This window comes from Propithecus coquereli, unplaced genomic scaffold (assembly GCF_000956105.1).
Source record: "Propithecus coquereli isolate 6110/MARCELLA unplaced genomic scaffold, Pcoq_1.0 Scaffold644, whole genome shotgun sequence".
NCBI lineage: Eukaryota > Metazoa > Chordata > Mammalia > Primates > Indriidae > Propithecus > Propithecus coquereli.
Genome location: NW_012152441.1, coordinates 964,669 through 980,655, shown reverse-complemented (window position 1 = coordinate 980,655; position 15,987 = coordinate 964,669). Strand labels below are relative to the sequence as shown.

The 15,987-nt window shown below is 43.3% G+C and overlaps 1 protein-coding gene across 2 annotated transcripts in view; it reads left to right on the top strand.

Moving 5' to 3' along the window:
* Nucleotides 1–4,469: 4,469 nt before the first annotated feature.
* Nucleotides 4,470–15,987, top strand: part of U2AF1 (U2 small nuclear RNA auxiliary factor 1) — a 14,243-nt gene continuing 2,725 nt past the window's right edge. The window contains exons 1-5 of one of the 2 annotated variants that reach the window (XM_012659988.1): nt 4,470–4,619; nt 8,455–8,542; nt 12,250–12,316; nt 15,541–15,590; nt 15,753–15,851. In XM_012659988.1, coding sequence (XP_012515442.1) covers nt 4,576–4,619; nt 8,455–8,542; nt 12,250–12,316; nt 15,541–15,590; nt 15,753–15,851 — 348 coding nt within the window. In that variant the 5' untranslated portion in view covers nt 4,470–4,575. Of the gene's footprint in view, nt 4,620–8,454; nt 8,543–11,338; nt 11,406–12,249; nt 12,317–15,540; nt 15,591–15,752; nt 15,852–15,987 lie in introns of both variants that reach the window. The other variant, XM_012659989.1, reaches the window with a different exon arrangement.

The window sequence follows — 15,987 nt, the reverse complement described above, 5'->3', positions numbered from 1 at the left end:
GTTTGTTATGTAAACTTTAAGCCAATGTCTGCCCCATCATAAAGTTTCTAGTGGTTTGGGTGTAGCTAGGGAGATGCCCTTATAAGTGGATATTTCCTTTACAGATGTAAATTCATTGTACAAAAAGTTTCAAAATAGCAGCTAAATGCCGGCAAGCTGTGTGTTGGAGACCAACCTAGTTAGGTAGGTGATCCCTTCCACTTAGCGGTTTCTTGATTAGATTAGTGATATTAGGGTGGGTTCAATGAATGAGACAAAGAAAACATTCTCTGTGTTTGGACTCAGCTTGGATAGCTCTGAAAAAGAAGTAAGCCTATTTTAATCTGAGGGCCTTACTTTTATAAACAGCTTTTTCTTTGCAAACCAAAGGTCCCTTTTCAAGTGACTCACCAAAACCAATGAGCCTTAACCGGCAATGAACTAGGCACCTGCAAAGATGCTCAATGCCATCCTCACAAGACCCAGAACCAGCCCCAAAGACAGCCCCAAGAGAGCGAAGCCCTGCAAACTGAGTGTGACCCACACTTCCGTCTGGCCACATTCCCCGGATCTCAGCTTCTCAGCCGACCACCTCCGCATAAAGGCTCGAAAGTCCCTTAGCTCCACAGATGGACAAAGAGGAAACCAAAAGCTGTCTGTGGCAGGAAATGGGTCAATAATAAATGGGTACCCCTGTGAACTAAAATAAAATCTTAAGCCCCCTGAGCCGACTGAATGGACCCCGTAATGGCCCCAGGGACCCTCCCCCCACCAAAAAAAAACAAACCTTAAAGCCCGGTCGTGGGCCACGAGGAGAAGGGAGGTCACACAAGTCTACCTATCTCTTCTCCCTTTGGAAGTTGCTCTTTGTAACAACAGGATACTAAACCATTTTTTATTCTATTTTTTCCCCTCCCTACCCCCAAGATGCAAAATTATTAACAACTCTAAGGCATGTAAGACAAACTTTAAACCACATCTGCAGGTCGTCAGTTTATTTAACAGATCACTTGAGTCTTGATCTATGTCCAGTATATGTCTGGTGACTTGTCTCTGATTAACAGACTTCCTCATCTTAACTTAAAACATTCTAAGCCTCTAGACAAAGTTTCATTTCTTTAACCAACTACGAATCAAAGAATCTTTAAACCCACACAAATTCTGTAATCCCCTGCTTCACGAGGTCCTGCCTTTTCGGACAAACCAATGTACAAGTCTTCCATGTATTGATTTATGAATTTACATGTAATTCCTGTCTCCCTGAAATGTATAAAACCAAACTGTATCCCAGCCACTGCGAGACCACTTGCTCAAGGATTCCTGGGTGTGGCTCTCTGGGCCATGGCTGCATATATTCGGCTCAGAATAAACCTCTTTAAATTATTTTACAGAGTTCGTTCCTTTCCACTGACACCACAAAAGGTCAAGAGTCACACAAGTAATTTCACAAACAAAACTGGTTTCCTGACTGGGAATTGAACCTGGGCTGCAGCTGTTAAGGTGCAGACTTGTAGTCACTGGCCAATGGGGTAGAGAACTTTTGCGAACCCTGCAGAGAAAGCAGGCAGTCTGAGCATTTGAAGGACTTTAATTTCAGATCTGATCTCAGCTGGAATGTTGCTTAGCTAATTCCCTGGATGTTAACCTTTCAAACACATGATAAGGTTTATGTCTCCAAGAGACTGCAAAGTCCATCAGGGCATTTAAAGGGTATTGTCTGATATTGGGTCAATAAATCATTGGTGTCACTCATTAGGCCTGGTTTAGAAACAAAAATTTCTTGGATCTGTATTTTTAAAATTTCCGTAGTTTTACTCTTGTTCTGTAGTTGTTCCATTTGTTTGTTTTAAACTTAAATATATTTTCCCCCTTTTAAGAGAAGGAAATGTGTGCACTGTGGAATTTCAAAAATCTCTGCCTAAGAGATACGTGGGAGCCCAGGAAGCAAGTGGAAAGGGTGAGTTCAGATTACAGGGGTAGAAGGAAAAGAAGCAGTTGTGAAAGCCGCTGAAGTCTTTTTCAAATCTGAAATAGTTCTAGACAATCTTTTGTTTTCCTCTTGCAAAGAAATGACTTTATCAGAGCCTCTTGTAGAAGCTTTTGAGTATCACTGAAAATAACAATCCAAGCTATTTTATTTTAGAGCCGGCTTTTTCTAATTCAATGCACAGATAAACTAGTTTAGGTATTTCGAAGGTACACCCCATTTTGGCCATTGTAACTTGAGGTAATTGTGAGTTATGCGAGACCCATTTTTTCTACACAGTTGCATGAATAGGTGTCATAAGTATTCAATATAAACCTAGCTGGTGTTTCTAATGGTGGATCTCTCCTTAAGGAGGAAGACTCAGTTATGCAAGTACAATTGCCCACAATTTAGATTTTTCTTTCTGAATGACCAAAAACCTAGTAGGCCTCATAAAGAGCCTGTTACTCTTTTGGTCACTCAAGAAAGTTTTGGATTTGTCAATGGAACTGAGCCTCAGATTGTGGCCAGTTCGAAAAATTACAATTTTTGCTGAAGCCACAAAGATTCAGTTCTTCTTTTCAAAGAGAAACTGTTTTCTCCTTGACCAGATTTCAAACAAGAGGATCATGGTTGCAAACTCTAAGGTCAAAACAAACAAAGTCTCAACCTCACAGAAAAGTGAAAAATCCCAAATCCGTGATCAGCAGAATCTCTCGAGAATAACAAACGTATTAATAACACCCACCTTTCAGAAGAGCTTCCGTTCCAACCCTGTCAAGTTAGGGATGAATGTAGCTTGAATAAAAGTCTGAATCCTCAACCTCGCCAAGAAGATTCACATCCGAGGGCCTTACCAGAGGGTCCATTGACTCCAGTGTGGTCCAGTGAGCCAAAGTCATTGGTGCTGGTACCGAGGGTTCCATTGCAAAGTGGCAGGGATCGCTGGAGGCCTGCTTGGTGTACCTCCTGGATCGCCAAAATGTCAACCTCAAACAATGAGATTCACAAAATGTGATTAAGTATAGAGTTTATTTGAGCCCAAAGCTTGAGGATGGGCCCCTGGGAGCACAGACGCAAGTTGTCCTGAATGTACACTCCCACTCCCCCGTGGCCATCCTCAAGCTTTAGGCTCGAATAAACTCTCCACCATACTTATTCATATGTACTGCGTATTGCGATTTAAGGTTGACGCCAGCTTTCAACTCTCCAGCGGTCTTCCTTCCTGGACTGTGTGTGTCTTGCGGCTGCACCCTCCAGACACGACGCCGCCTGCTAGACGGGCACCTGTCCTGTCGCTTCTCTAGCCTCACTTCTGAGGCCTTGCTCTTCCAAAGAGGTTTCCAGTTTGCTGATCCAGCTCCTTCCCAGGTGGGAGGATGCTCTGTTGCCAAGAGAAATGCTATTCTAACAGGCAAATTCATCGAAACGCGGGGGCACAGCCTTCGGCTCTGCGCGGTCAAGATGACCCCCTGGTCCTGCCCCATGGCCAGGGGCTTGCCTGGTGAAGACCCAACCATAGTACACAGCTGGATTGGAAATTGGGTAAATTGAAGGTGAGTTGAGGAATGAGGGGACCAGATGAAAATGACTACATCATGGGGCTAAACTAGAGGAAGAATAGAACCTTCCAACAGGATGGTTCTAACCTCGTGTCCTGAGGGGACTGAGAGGGTATCCCAGGAGCAGGTCACAGGCCTTCCAGCTCCACCCTGGGTGGCTGGGGCAGGCAAGGGTGCTGGCAGGGGAGAGGGGGGTCTGAGAACAGAAAATAGCTCCAGGCCGTGGGAGCTACAAGAGGTTTGCAAAACCGGTCAGGCCCGGGACTGAGCACCCGACTTCCGTGGTGCCCCTGCCCGGGGCGGCTGACCAGAGCATTTGCTCCGGACTGGCAGCCTCGTCGCGCCTCGCCCTCATCTGTCTTCCCGGAATTTGAGATACGGAGAGGACTGGGCGGCCACTCCGGACCTTCTGTTATTTTAATGTAAACTCGTTGTAAACAACTTAAGAAACGGCTCTTCTTTGCCTTTAAACAGGTACAGGTAACTGCTCAACCGCGCCTACACTGAGGGCCGCCTGGGTCCATGCCCCGGGGCTGCGGACCTCAAACTTGGCCCAATAAACTCCACTTATACTCGTTCCGCCTCAGGTTTTCTCTTTTAAGGGGACAGGGCCCACCCGGGAGCGGAAAGCCGGCACTCTCTATTGCTCCCGCGGCGGGGCGAGCTGAGGCTCCCAGCCCCCAGCGTTCCACGGAGAGCCCTAGGCCGGAGTCCCGTCCGCAGTCCCAGGACGCGGCGGCGGCGGCGCCGGCGCCCGCGCCCGCGCCCCCTCAGGCCCGCCGAGAGCGCGAGCGGAAGAGCGCCAGCAGAGGGCGCCGGGCTCCCACTCCGAGGGGCGGATGCCTCCCGCGCGCACTACGCCCCGCCCGCGCGCACTACGCCCCGCCCCCGCGCACGGCGTCCCGCCCCCGCTCAGGGAGCGCCGCGCCGGATTGGGTAGCGCCGCCACGTCGGGGGCGGAGAGAGCGTCGTCGCGCCCGGGTGACGTCTCCCGCGGGCGTCGGCAGGGTCGGCGGCGTCGGCAGCGTCGGCAGTGGTGTCGCCGGCGGCGGCGGCGGCGGGTGGGAAATGGCGGAGTACTTGGCCTCCATCTTCGGCACCGAGAAAGACAAGTGAGTGAGAGCCGCCCGCCGGGGCTCTGGGCTAGGACATGGCCGGGCGCGGGGCGGCTGGGCGGTGGCGGGAGGCGCGGCGGGCCGGCGCGGAGCGGGGGAGGGGCGCGGCGGCGGGAAGCAGCGCGGGCCCTTCCGGCCCCTCGCGCGCCCGCCCGAGCTGCGCACTGCCGCCTCGTGGGCCGCGCGGCGGGAGCAGGGAGCGAGGCGGCTGAAGCGCGCCGGCGGGCGGCCGGCTCCGTCTCCGGAGGCGCCGCGGCCGCGCCCTCTCTCCCGGGTCCCGGCCGCCCGCCCGTCAGCGCTCGGAAGCCGCCTCGCGTGGTGCTGAAGTTGTCTGACGGATCTGGGCCTCCCCGCTGTTAACACATTTCTTCCAGCTTCAGACTTTTAATGTCACGTCGGGCGAGCCGACGTTAAGTCGCTAGATAACTTAGGGTCCTCAGTGCTGGGGTTTTACCCGCTTAACAAGCTTCTTGCCTGTTTTAGCGATCATAGGGCCGGCGGTAAGGACATGCTGTGAAAAAACATCACGGAGACCACTGGATTAACTAACCGTAAAAGACATAGTCTGCTCTTAAAATACAGATGTTCCTCCATTTTCGGCGGGATTGCGTCCTGATAAACCCATCGTAAATCGTAAATGCATTTAATACCCCGAGTAAACCCGTCATAAAAGTCGACAGATGTTAAGTCGGGGGCTGTCTGTAATTGAATATGCAATTCCGATATAAGGAAAAGATGTTTTGGTAGTTTGGTTTTTTTTTTTTAAGGTTGCTTGCCTTCCCTAATCAATTGTTAGGTTAAAGGTAAAAAATTTAATTTCGGCCGGGCGGGGTGGCTCACGCCTGTAATCCTAGCACTCTGGGAGGCCGAAGCGGGAGGATCCTTTGAGCTCAGGAGTTCCAGACCGGCCTGAGCAAGAGTGAGACCTCGTCTCTACTAAAAATAGAAAGAAATTGTCTGGACAACTAAAAATATGTAGAAAAAATTAGCCGGGCATGGTGGCGCATGCCTGGAGTCCCAGCTACTCGGGAGGCTGAGGCAGGAGGATCGCTTGAGCCCAGGAGTTTGAGGTTGCTGTGAGCTAGGCTGATGCCACGGCACTCTGGCCCGGGCAACAGAGTGAGACTGTCTCAAAAAAAAAATTTTGATTTCACTTTTAATAGCCACTTTGGCACACATTAGTTTTCAGTGCATTGGCTGAAATTTAGACTCAAGGGCATGGCACCAGACATTTAAGGATAATTCTTACTTTGAAAACCTAAAGATTAAACGTCTGGCTTAATCTACTCTTTGAGTAAGCAGTTATCATCTTGGCATTTTTCAATGCCCTACAAAGCTTACGTGAATATATGTTTCCAGTGAGAAACCCCTACGTTTGTCATAGATAATTTATGTTTTTAATACCTCTTTTTTCATACACTGTTTAAAATGTTTCTTTTCCAGGATGGAGTCTATCTTGTAAAATGTCCTCTTTACACGTAATAGAATCTCCTGTGTTGTTTGGAAGAGGGGACTATATTTCTTTCTAGCAAAATCTTATGCCAGAATCACCAGTCATAGTCACTCTGAAAACATTTATTGGGTGTCAACTATAGACCAATCTCTGGGAACTCAAAAATGGTTAAAATTTGGGTCTTGTCCTCAAGGAAGTTGTGAAGGGAGGAGGTACATGTCCTCATAAGGATAATTAAAGTAAAACGCATTAAAATGTGTTAAGTGCTGTGGAAAAGTGTGTACCCTGAATGCTGCGAGATGACAGAGGAGGTGGCTGGGAAAGCTGGCCTTTAAATACGATCTTGGTGAATGAATAGAGCAGCTTTTCTGGAATAAGAGTTTTCTCTGAATTTAGGCTGAAGAATTTATGCAGAATCAGGGGCATGATGAATTTCACCTTTTCATTTATATTTGTATGTACCATGAGCTCTATCTTATAAAAAAAACTTCTTTCCTGTTATTCTGTAAAACTCTTACTTTAGAGGTTTACTCTAATAACATTTTTATATTCTGCTATAATTAACCACATCTCAACCTATTGGGGCTGCACTGTGAGAGTCATGGTTTCAGTTCTGAAAAGTTGATTTTTTAAATCTAGGTTACTTAATGTCTTCATTTCCAGGAGATGTGGGGTTTTACTATCTAGGAAACAAGATCAACTTGTAAAAAATGAAGACTATGGTTCCTATTAACTTTTTTTTTTAATTTAAGCTAGTAGTAAAGTGTAGGTCTCTACCAGTTAAATATTTAGCTTATGGTGGGGTGCAGTGGCTCACACCTGTAATCCCAACACTTTGGGATGCTGAGACAGGAGTTCAGGCCAGGAACGGGCCATTTAACTCTAACCTGGACCACATAGCAGAACACCCATCTCAAAAAAAAAAAAAACCAAAAAACAGCTTATTATACATTTGGAGTTATGGACATTTTCTAGATACAAGCATAGCTTTTCTAATAGCTTTTACGTGATAGTAAATGACATCTTTTATATTTTTTCACTTTATTTCAGTAATTTAATGAGTAGACCACTGAAGTCTATTACTAGGAAAGTTTTGATTAATTTACTAAACTCTAAGTAACTGGGCATTGCGAAATGAAAGGCATCACTGCAAGTACAGGAACAAGGATTGTTTTAATTATATGAAATAATTGGATATTAATTGTCTAAGGAAGGGGTTTGCCCATTCTGTGTCTGAAATAAACTCTCTTCCTTTTCAGGTGACTTTCTAAAGATATGTTGTCCACTCAAGTTAGATAAGCTAAAGTGAGACTTTTAAGAAAAGCTTGCAAATATATGTAGTAAAAATTTTTCTCTCCTGATAACTTCAGACGGGCCCATGTTTATTGCTACCTGGTAATAAATCAGTGGCTAGTCGGTATTCATGGTCTGTCACATTTTATCAAGGTAGAGGACCTTCCATCTTAACTCTGGATTGACTATTTAAACAGATGGCACTTGCGAAAACATTGAATTTGCAGGGTGGCCCTCCAGCCTGTGCAAGTTGAATTGAATGGAGCCCATCTAGTTCTAGTAAGATTTCATACTAAACCACCTGGCATTGCTGTCACACAGGCATGATGGCTGGTTTTAATTTGGTCTGGATCATCAAAGTATTTGAACAGTATTAGGGAGGGCTTTGCAGTAGTGACAGAAGATGCATTTTGGTATGTCTTAAGACATGTTGGGTCAGTCCCCTATATAGCTCATTTTCAGAATCCTGAAACCAGGAGAGTTATTTACTTCAGACCCCCCCCCCTTTTTTTTTTAATTTCCTTTGGTTGGTCTCATAGGTTTTGAGAGAACCAACTTTTTCTATTTTCCTTAGATAATGATAGCACTTAGTGAGCACTGTGTATGGAGCACACATACATTCTCTCTAGTCCTTGGAACAATGCCACAGCATTTTCCTCATTTTCCAGACAGCACCTAAGACCTGGGGCGACTTGCCCTGACCCAGGCCGCTGGCCGCAGATGCAGGACCTTGACACACTATATTGTTTGGTGTTGTCAATGGAGGATTTCATCATGGAAAACTGGAGAAAGATACGATTAAGTTAAATTTAGTTTTTTTTTTTTTTTTTTTTTTTGATGAGGAACTGGGTTAGAACTGGAGTGGGTTTTGTTGAAGGTAGCATGTTTGTAGAAAGGGAAGTTGAAGTTAAAGCTGTCCTAAAATATTGCAAGGAAGAGAAAGGTGCTTACTACCACAAAAAACTATGCGCCTCTGTTTTTGTGAAGTGAAAAAAAAAGTTTGATAGTGTATATCATGGTAATGACGTGTTTCCATGTGTTTGATATTTTCCCAGCAAAATAATCAGCTCTTATTTTCCCTTACAGAGTCAACTGTTCATTTTATTTCAAAATTGGAGCGTGTCGTCATGGAGACAGGTGCTCTCGGTTGCACAATAAACCGACCTTTAGCCAGGTTTGTTTGCTTTTTCTTTTCTTTTTTTCTTTTCTTTTTTCTTTTCGTGTAAATTATCAAAACTTTATGTACTTTTTTTAGAGGCAATTAATAATTTCCTCACATTGACAAGTCCTTTTTTTCTCTAGTTTTTTTCATTTGTGTTCCTAAGTATGTTCTTTTGTTAAAATGAGAACAAGGCAGGTAATCCACTCGCAGTGGAAGGTCTGAGAGCACCATTCCCTGTTTTTATCATTACAGGAATTTGTTTAAAAATAAGTTCTAATGTTTGTTTGTTGGCTGTGCTTGGCACTCAGTGCCCTGCCATCCTCCCTATCCCCGTAATAGGTACGTGTCCAGGGCTGGCAGCGCCCCTTTTCCTGGCACCAGTGGATGCAGAATGGGCTTTCTGGTCTTTGCTCCCTGCAGCCAGGAGAGGTGATGGAGCCGCCTTATGAGCTAGAGTGATTGTCACCAGGTCCACTGTGCTGTACTGCTCAAGTTTCTCTGGGCATGTCCTTACTTTTAGACCCCTAGTTGAGGAAACAGCAAGTTGCATCATGTCATGCAAATATCAAACACAGTTTACCAGTAGAAGATGGGCATAAATTTTTCATAGCCCGTCTGTTCAGTTAATCAAGAGGTATGTGCCTGTTATCTTGAGCTTAGACCTGCTGAATTCAGTCGAACCAAAAATTGTGATTTTTTTGATTGATAGTTTTATTTTTGATTAATTGAAGAAAAGGCAGGGTTTTGCACACTGCAAGGAATCACTGATGGATTAAAGGGAGAAAGCATCTCTAATAGCAAAAAACTTATGCCCAAGTTTATGAGAAAATTTGGAAATCTATACTTGAGTCTTTCTAGACTTAGGACTGGTGAGCTCCTTCCAACCCTCCTTTGCAATCTGAATGTGCAGCCTCTGAACCATCATATAACTTGTGTATGGCGCCTGGAAGCTGCCAGCCTCTGCCTTTGAGCTCACATCTTTCTGTATGTTCTCCTGTAAGCATTTAAGAAAATCCACCACTCAGTATAAGTGAGCAGGAAGGAAGAGACATGGGTGTTTTGCCATCAAAGCCCATGGAAAACCCCACAGCACAGTGTATTTTTAGAAGGGGAACAGATGGCTTTCCCCCTCCATTATTCCTGATTACTAAGTGGTTAGTGTAACAAGAATCTATCTTTTAATACCTCTGGTTATGTCTCTTTCTTTTTGTGAATTTCAGAATATTGGAGAACTTTGCTTTAAATTTCTATTTATTGTAATTGTTTTTTAAAACAAATGATTTAATTGGTGAACTAAACCTCCCCAACTAAACCACCAGCCATAGATTTTACAGTAACCAGGCACCTTAAGTGTGTGTCCACCCAGTCATATTATACGAGTTTTCTTTAAGCTAGCCAGAGACACCTGCTTTGTTTCTTTCTGAATGGTGGATTACTTCAAAATACTAAATGCGAAGTTAATTGGGGCACTGTGGATGAGACAACACGGTGGGTGCATTACAGTTCGAGGGGTTAGTAGTATATGTTAGCTGAAGCATCTCAGTTTGATTTGCTAGGTTGGTTGGTTTTAGGTAATCCTAGCCACCTCTGATTTTAATACACACCTGCATTGCCTCTTTAAGTGAAGTTTCCTTCGTTAAACAGCCACTGCCAGATTACCTGAGTGAGACCCACAGTAAATTTTACTGTTGACAGTTAGGGTTCAGTTGAACTTTGCGTCAGAGTTGTCACGCTGTAGTTGGAAACCGAGTAAAGTCAGTTTGGGGAAGCACCTGTGGCTTGGGGAGGGTGCTGGACCCCGAGTGCAGGTGCCTGTTTGAGTCTAGTGGCTAAGCGTGTGTGGTCTGGCTGCTGGACAGGCCTCCCAGGTAGGTTTCCCAGCTGCAGACCCTTGACTGGGGAGCTGTCATACGCCACTGCCCTTTAAATGTAGCTAGAAAGGGAACCGACTGGTTTTGTAAAACCGCTTAAGAAATGCTTTACATACGTCTTGTTTAGACTGAACATTTATTTTTCTCAATTATGCAGTTATTGATCTAGCTTGTAAATCTCTAGCATAATTTAGGGTGGGTTTCTTTGTAAGCTTCTTACAGTGATATGGACATTAAGATTTATGTAATATATTAGCCTACTAACTTAAACATGGTTTGTTTTTTCAGACAACTTGATTTTAAGAAGAACGGTACAGTGTAAGGTTTCAAGTCTGCCTGATCCAGTTTAAAGCACAAGGGCTAAAAGGATTTTTTTCCTTAAAAGAAGGATCGGAAAAGAACCAATGTTTTAAGCTATTGTATTATGTAAACAGAGATCCCACCAAGAAAGTGTAAATAAGAGTCAGGTATCCATGACAGTTAAGAAACCTGTTTGGTGTGCCTGTTTTGCTAAGACCAGAGAATTTGATGTACTGCATACGGTTGAGTTATGCATTTGGTTTCAAAAAATTATTTTGTGTGGGGAATATGATTATAATGTGAATTTTTCTACGTCTTAATGTCTGCTAGCTTGAAGTACAAGAAAATGTTAGTGTTCTATTTATTTATCTTGTATTCAAACATTTAATAATGTGGGACTACTCAAAACAACAATTATAATTTCTTCTTGGTTGCTGGCTGACTTGACCCAAGTCACTGCTCAAACTCTGTTTTCATAATATGATGGTTTTGGTGTACTCTTCAGAAGACAAGTGTCTGACTTGCGGGAAAAACAAACAAACGTTTAGCCATTTGCAAACAAATTGTCTCTTTGCAATTGTCTAATATATGCACAGCAGCCAGTAGAATTCCCCTTTTTATTTTTTTTTCCCCGCAGACCATCTTGATTCAAAACATCTATCGTAATCCCCAAAACAGTGCACAGACGGCTGACGGCTCACACTGTAAGTCCCACAGTTGGAGAAATTTTTTTAAAACAATGGTGTTAAAGAGCCCACTCTTAATTGAGACAAACAATGTTGGCTTCTGAGCTGCTGACATAGAGCTGTTGCAAACAGGACAAGGTGCTGGAACTCCTTGGCGCACACAGCAAGAACTTGATACTTGGCCATGTTCAGGAGGCTTTTCTAGGGAAGGTTGCTGGCCGGGCCTCTTCCATTGATTGACATTTGTCATGAGAGCGGGTCTGTCCGTGTGAAATTGTGTTTTAACATTATCAGCCGTTCATTGGTCTTCACAGTGACTGAACCCCTGGCCTTTGTTAAGTTCTTTCTGTAAAATTAAAAATCTTAGGAATATTAAGGAATCAATAAGGTAAGTTGCCCAATAAGTGTGGGTTTTATTTCACCATTACAATTTTTTCTCTAGGAAGGGAGATTTCATGATATATAATTATTGTATTTCTCTAATACAGTAATTTTTTCATCAGTTTATTTAGGCACTTTTCTTTCTCAGTTCATTAAAAGTTTTCTGTAACATCTAAGAAAATTTTGGTAGTAGCCTCACAAGCTCTTTGCACTTTCACCTGAACTGAAATTTTGAAATGGAGAGTTTCTACATTCTGTAAACAGAAATACAGTGTTAGTATATCATGAGATCTCTGTTACATTGCAGTGTTAGGGTGTTTCAAGGCAGCCATCAACTAAGAGAAAACATCTCTGCTTCTGAAGAAAATAACTTGCTCTTTTTTCAGCATTGAATCTCGACTGAAGCGATTACCAAAGGCAACCGGTTAAGTGTTTACATTTAATTTTCCATAATATAAAGTTGTTGCGTTTTGTATTTCAGACCATTGCCCTCTTGAACATTTACCGTAACCCTCAAAACTCTTCCCAGTCTGCTGACGGTTTGCGCTGTAAGTTCATACAAGTTCCTTCCCTGGTTCCCTGGGCTTGCGTGTCAGAGCTCAGTGTCCACTCCATCTGGTCTGCCGTGGTAGTGTCAAGGACCGCGTTTCACTAGAGGTGGCAAGGAGCTTTTGTCCCACTGACCCCGTGGAAACCTCTGTTGGAGATTTGAACTCCTGCCCACGTGTTAAGGGAAAAAGGGACTGGAAAGGGTGCCCTTTAAAACAGTCTGGAGCTGCTGCTGCTCCCCTTCTTTACTCTGACCGTCATCCTAGGGGGAATGTACTGGAAGTAAACATCAAGTTATGTTTTTCCCTCTAAGAGCAACAGTGTCTGAATGTTTCTCCCACTTTCTGGAACTTTAAAAAACAAATTGTTTTGAAATTACTTTTCAGATTTCTTATTATCCTTTTTTCCTTAAACTCCATCACTTTAGCTGTGAGAGCGTTGTTCTGAGCATGCTTCCCCAAATGAGCGTCTGCAGCTCGCATTGACCCCTGAGTTTTCTCACCTACCAGCCCTGTGCCAATTAGTCACACTGGGTTGGGTGTGCTCAGTTCAGATAGGTCCTTGACAAAAAAGACACTCAATTTTTACCACTATACTTTGCATAGATACGATGTCCAGCTATAGGAGTTGGAATTCCTTTGCTATGTTTGAAAAATAAAGGGTACCTGGTGGGCAAATAAGTCTAAACCGGGTATTCAGTAGACATTACTAATTTTTTCCTGTACTGAGAAATAAGAAATTTAGGTTGAATTTAATTTCTTTATAATTATCCAGCTATGGAATCACTGAAATTTAGTCATTTGTGGATAAATTGAAATGAACACCTGGACTCTTGTTAAAATCAAGGAGTCCAAACCAAAGGGTAGATACTTCTCATTTGCCAGATGTTTCAAGGCAGTAGAAATCGAGATACCCTTGGACAGCCATAAGCCTAAATTGGGTACACCCTTCACCTGGAGCCCTTCAGTTTATGGGGTGACCTGCACTGGGTGAATGATCCCAGAAGCTGGCCCCACATTGGGAGGCCTGGGTTATGCTCATAGAGGGATGCACATTTCTGTGTGGGGTGGAGTTTTCTTGCAAATTTTCCTGCTGATACTGAATGCTTTTCCATGCTAATACGGACCTGACAGTAGAGGTTTCTTTCCCTGAATCTGATGGTAGCAGGATTTACTTGGTAACCCTTGGTTTAAAATACCTGGTGTTTTGTTTTGTTTTATTTTTTTCTTTAATAAGATCAACAGGTAGAGGGAAATGTTTGTATATGAACTTATTAAATAATTTTTGTTAACAACCTGTCCCTGGGATAAAAATGAATGACAAGTAGATGACTGAGTAACAGTAATTATTCTTTGCCCTGATTGTTGACTTGGGGACTGTGTGTGCTTTATTGACAATAGAATGTTGTATTAGTTTTCTTTGTGTCTTTATTTGCAATTCACAGTACTCTTGTTTTGCGTATACTACAAATAAAAGTTTAGCTGTTGCTAAATATTCCAATTCTGAGGTCCAGATTGTACAAATTAAATGAGATTTTAATTCTGCATTTTAAGAAGAAATTATCTAAAATTACTGGCTCTTTTTAGCATACCCTTTGATATGTAGAAAAAAGGTTCATACGCGTGAATTAAAGTTAAATATGAATCCCACTTTAACAATAATATTTCTGTGAGAAAACTGGTATATTTTCCAAGTTGTATTATTTAAAATAGATTGAGTCATTTAAATACATACATTTTTAGTAAATCAGTATTTAATTGCTCTTGTCTCTGCCTTTCAAGTCATTTTGATTGATTCGAAAATTTTAAGCAGAATGCATGTAGCCAGGTAGTTTAAAATAACCACCACAAAACCTTTTCTCAAAGCTGCTAAAACTTTGAGCGTGTAAATATTATTTTTCCTCCTCACATTCTTTCTGATGTGGAAAAGGAAATGAGTTTTAAATATTAAAATCCGCCCTTTGGAGTGGGCCCCTCTTGGCTAGTTTTTCTGTTGTTTATAACTTGATTTCTACTCAGGGAAGGAGGGGATATTCCTGGTAGCTTTTAAATTGGGGTACCCTGTGGTACCACTGGCCGGCTGTCAGAAGTAGCAGTTGTTGCATTCAATAAGTTTTGGGTTTGAAAACAAACTGTTTTCCTGGAAATTCAAAAATAACTGAAACATAGCCCCAGATAGGTTAGAACGTGAACTTAAATCACTCTCAGAATCAGAACATAAGTTAGTTTTTGTTTTTAAAGATAAAAAGGTCTTTGAGCAAGCTCAAAGTCAGCTGCCTTTGGTGGGATGCACCGGATGAGGCAGCCAGACTTGTCAGCTGACCAGTCACCCAGGAGTGTGGTCCCGGGAAGGTAACGATCCAAGACTGAGCTGGCCCAACCTGACGCCACTCTGGCTTTTGCCTGCCCCCAATCTGGCTCTCTGAAACATCAGTTTATTGACATGCCAGCATTTGACTTCTCACGGTTTAGAGAACTCTAGAATTTGAACATAAAATTTGGTAGAAAGAATGATAAATTTGCAAAGTCTGCCCACACAGCGGATGTAATTTCACCTAGTGCATGTGAATTATGAAGAATAAACTGATGGAAATAGTTCTGGAATGTAAGATAAGAATGCTTTCTTCCACAAAGCACTGCACCTTTCTTTTTATTTAGGGGCATCCAAAACACAGTAATTGTGCCTGGTAATCATCCTACCGAGTCTACGGCTGCTTGGGTTCTAATCGCATCAGAAAAATTTATAGCATTCTATGGCTGACAGTCTGTGAAAGAAACTAGTTAGGAGCATAAGCTCTTTAATCACTCACCCTGATTTCCGCTTTCCTTTTAAACTAATAAACGGGGAAACAAGTCAGTGTGCTTACTTGGCCTGTATTCTAAATCTTAAAAGGAAGAAAATTTTATTTAAGAGTTGATTAATTTGAGAGTCAACTTTTCCTCACACTTTCTGAAAATGTGGCCCTTTTGATGCCAATTAAAACTGGTTGTGGTTTTCATATCTTAATAACCAGAATTGAGACTGTCATAGGGGCACTTAAACCTCACCACGCTGCACACCATTAACAGGTAGCTGTGTGGCGCAGCTGCTCAGTGCTGCAGGGTGCAGCTCTGCCGGGTTTTCTCTAGATAATCTCGTGTGTTGTTGTAGCAGTTTGAGTTTAAGCGCAAGAGTTCACTCTCGGTTAACCCCTTCTAACCAGCAAGATTTCTGTTGTTTCCAGGTGCGGTGAGCGATGTCGAGATGCAGGAACACTATGATGAATTTTTTGAGGTAAGAAAATTGACTGCTGTGGTTGGTAGACCTCCTTGACCTGTGTCTGCTTGGAAGGAGTTAAAATTTTTGTCCACTAATAACCGTACTTACACATGAGCTGTATTTAATTACACTCTTAATATATATAACTATGCTTAAGCCTCTGTGATCTCCCTTTAGGAGGTTTTTACAGAAATGGAGGAGAAGTATGGGGAAGTTGAGGAGATGAACGTCTGTGATAACCTGGGAGACCACCTGGTGGGGAACGTGTACGTCAAGGTAGGAACAAGACGGCGGCAGCCTTGTGTGCCGGCAGCTCAGGCTGACAAGTGCGGAGCGGGTGCCCTGGTAGCGGTTAACCTTGACCCTGTAGGCTCAGGCTCACGAAGGACTCGGAGGGTTGACTTGGTGCTTT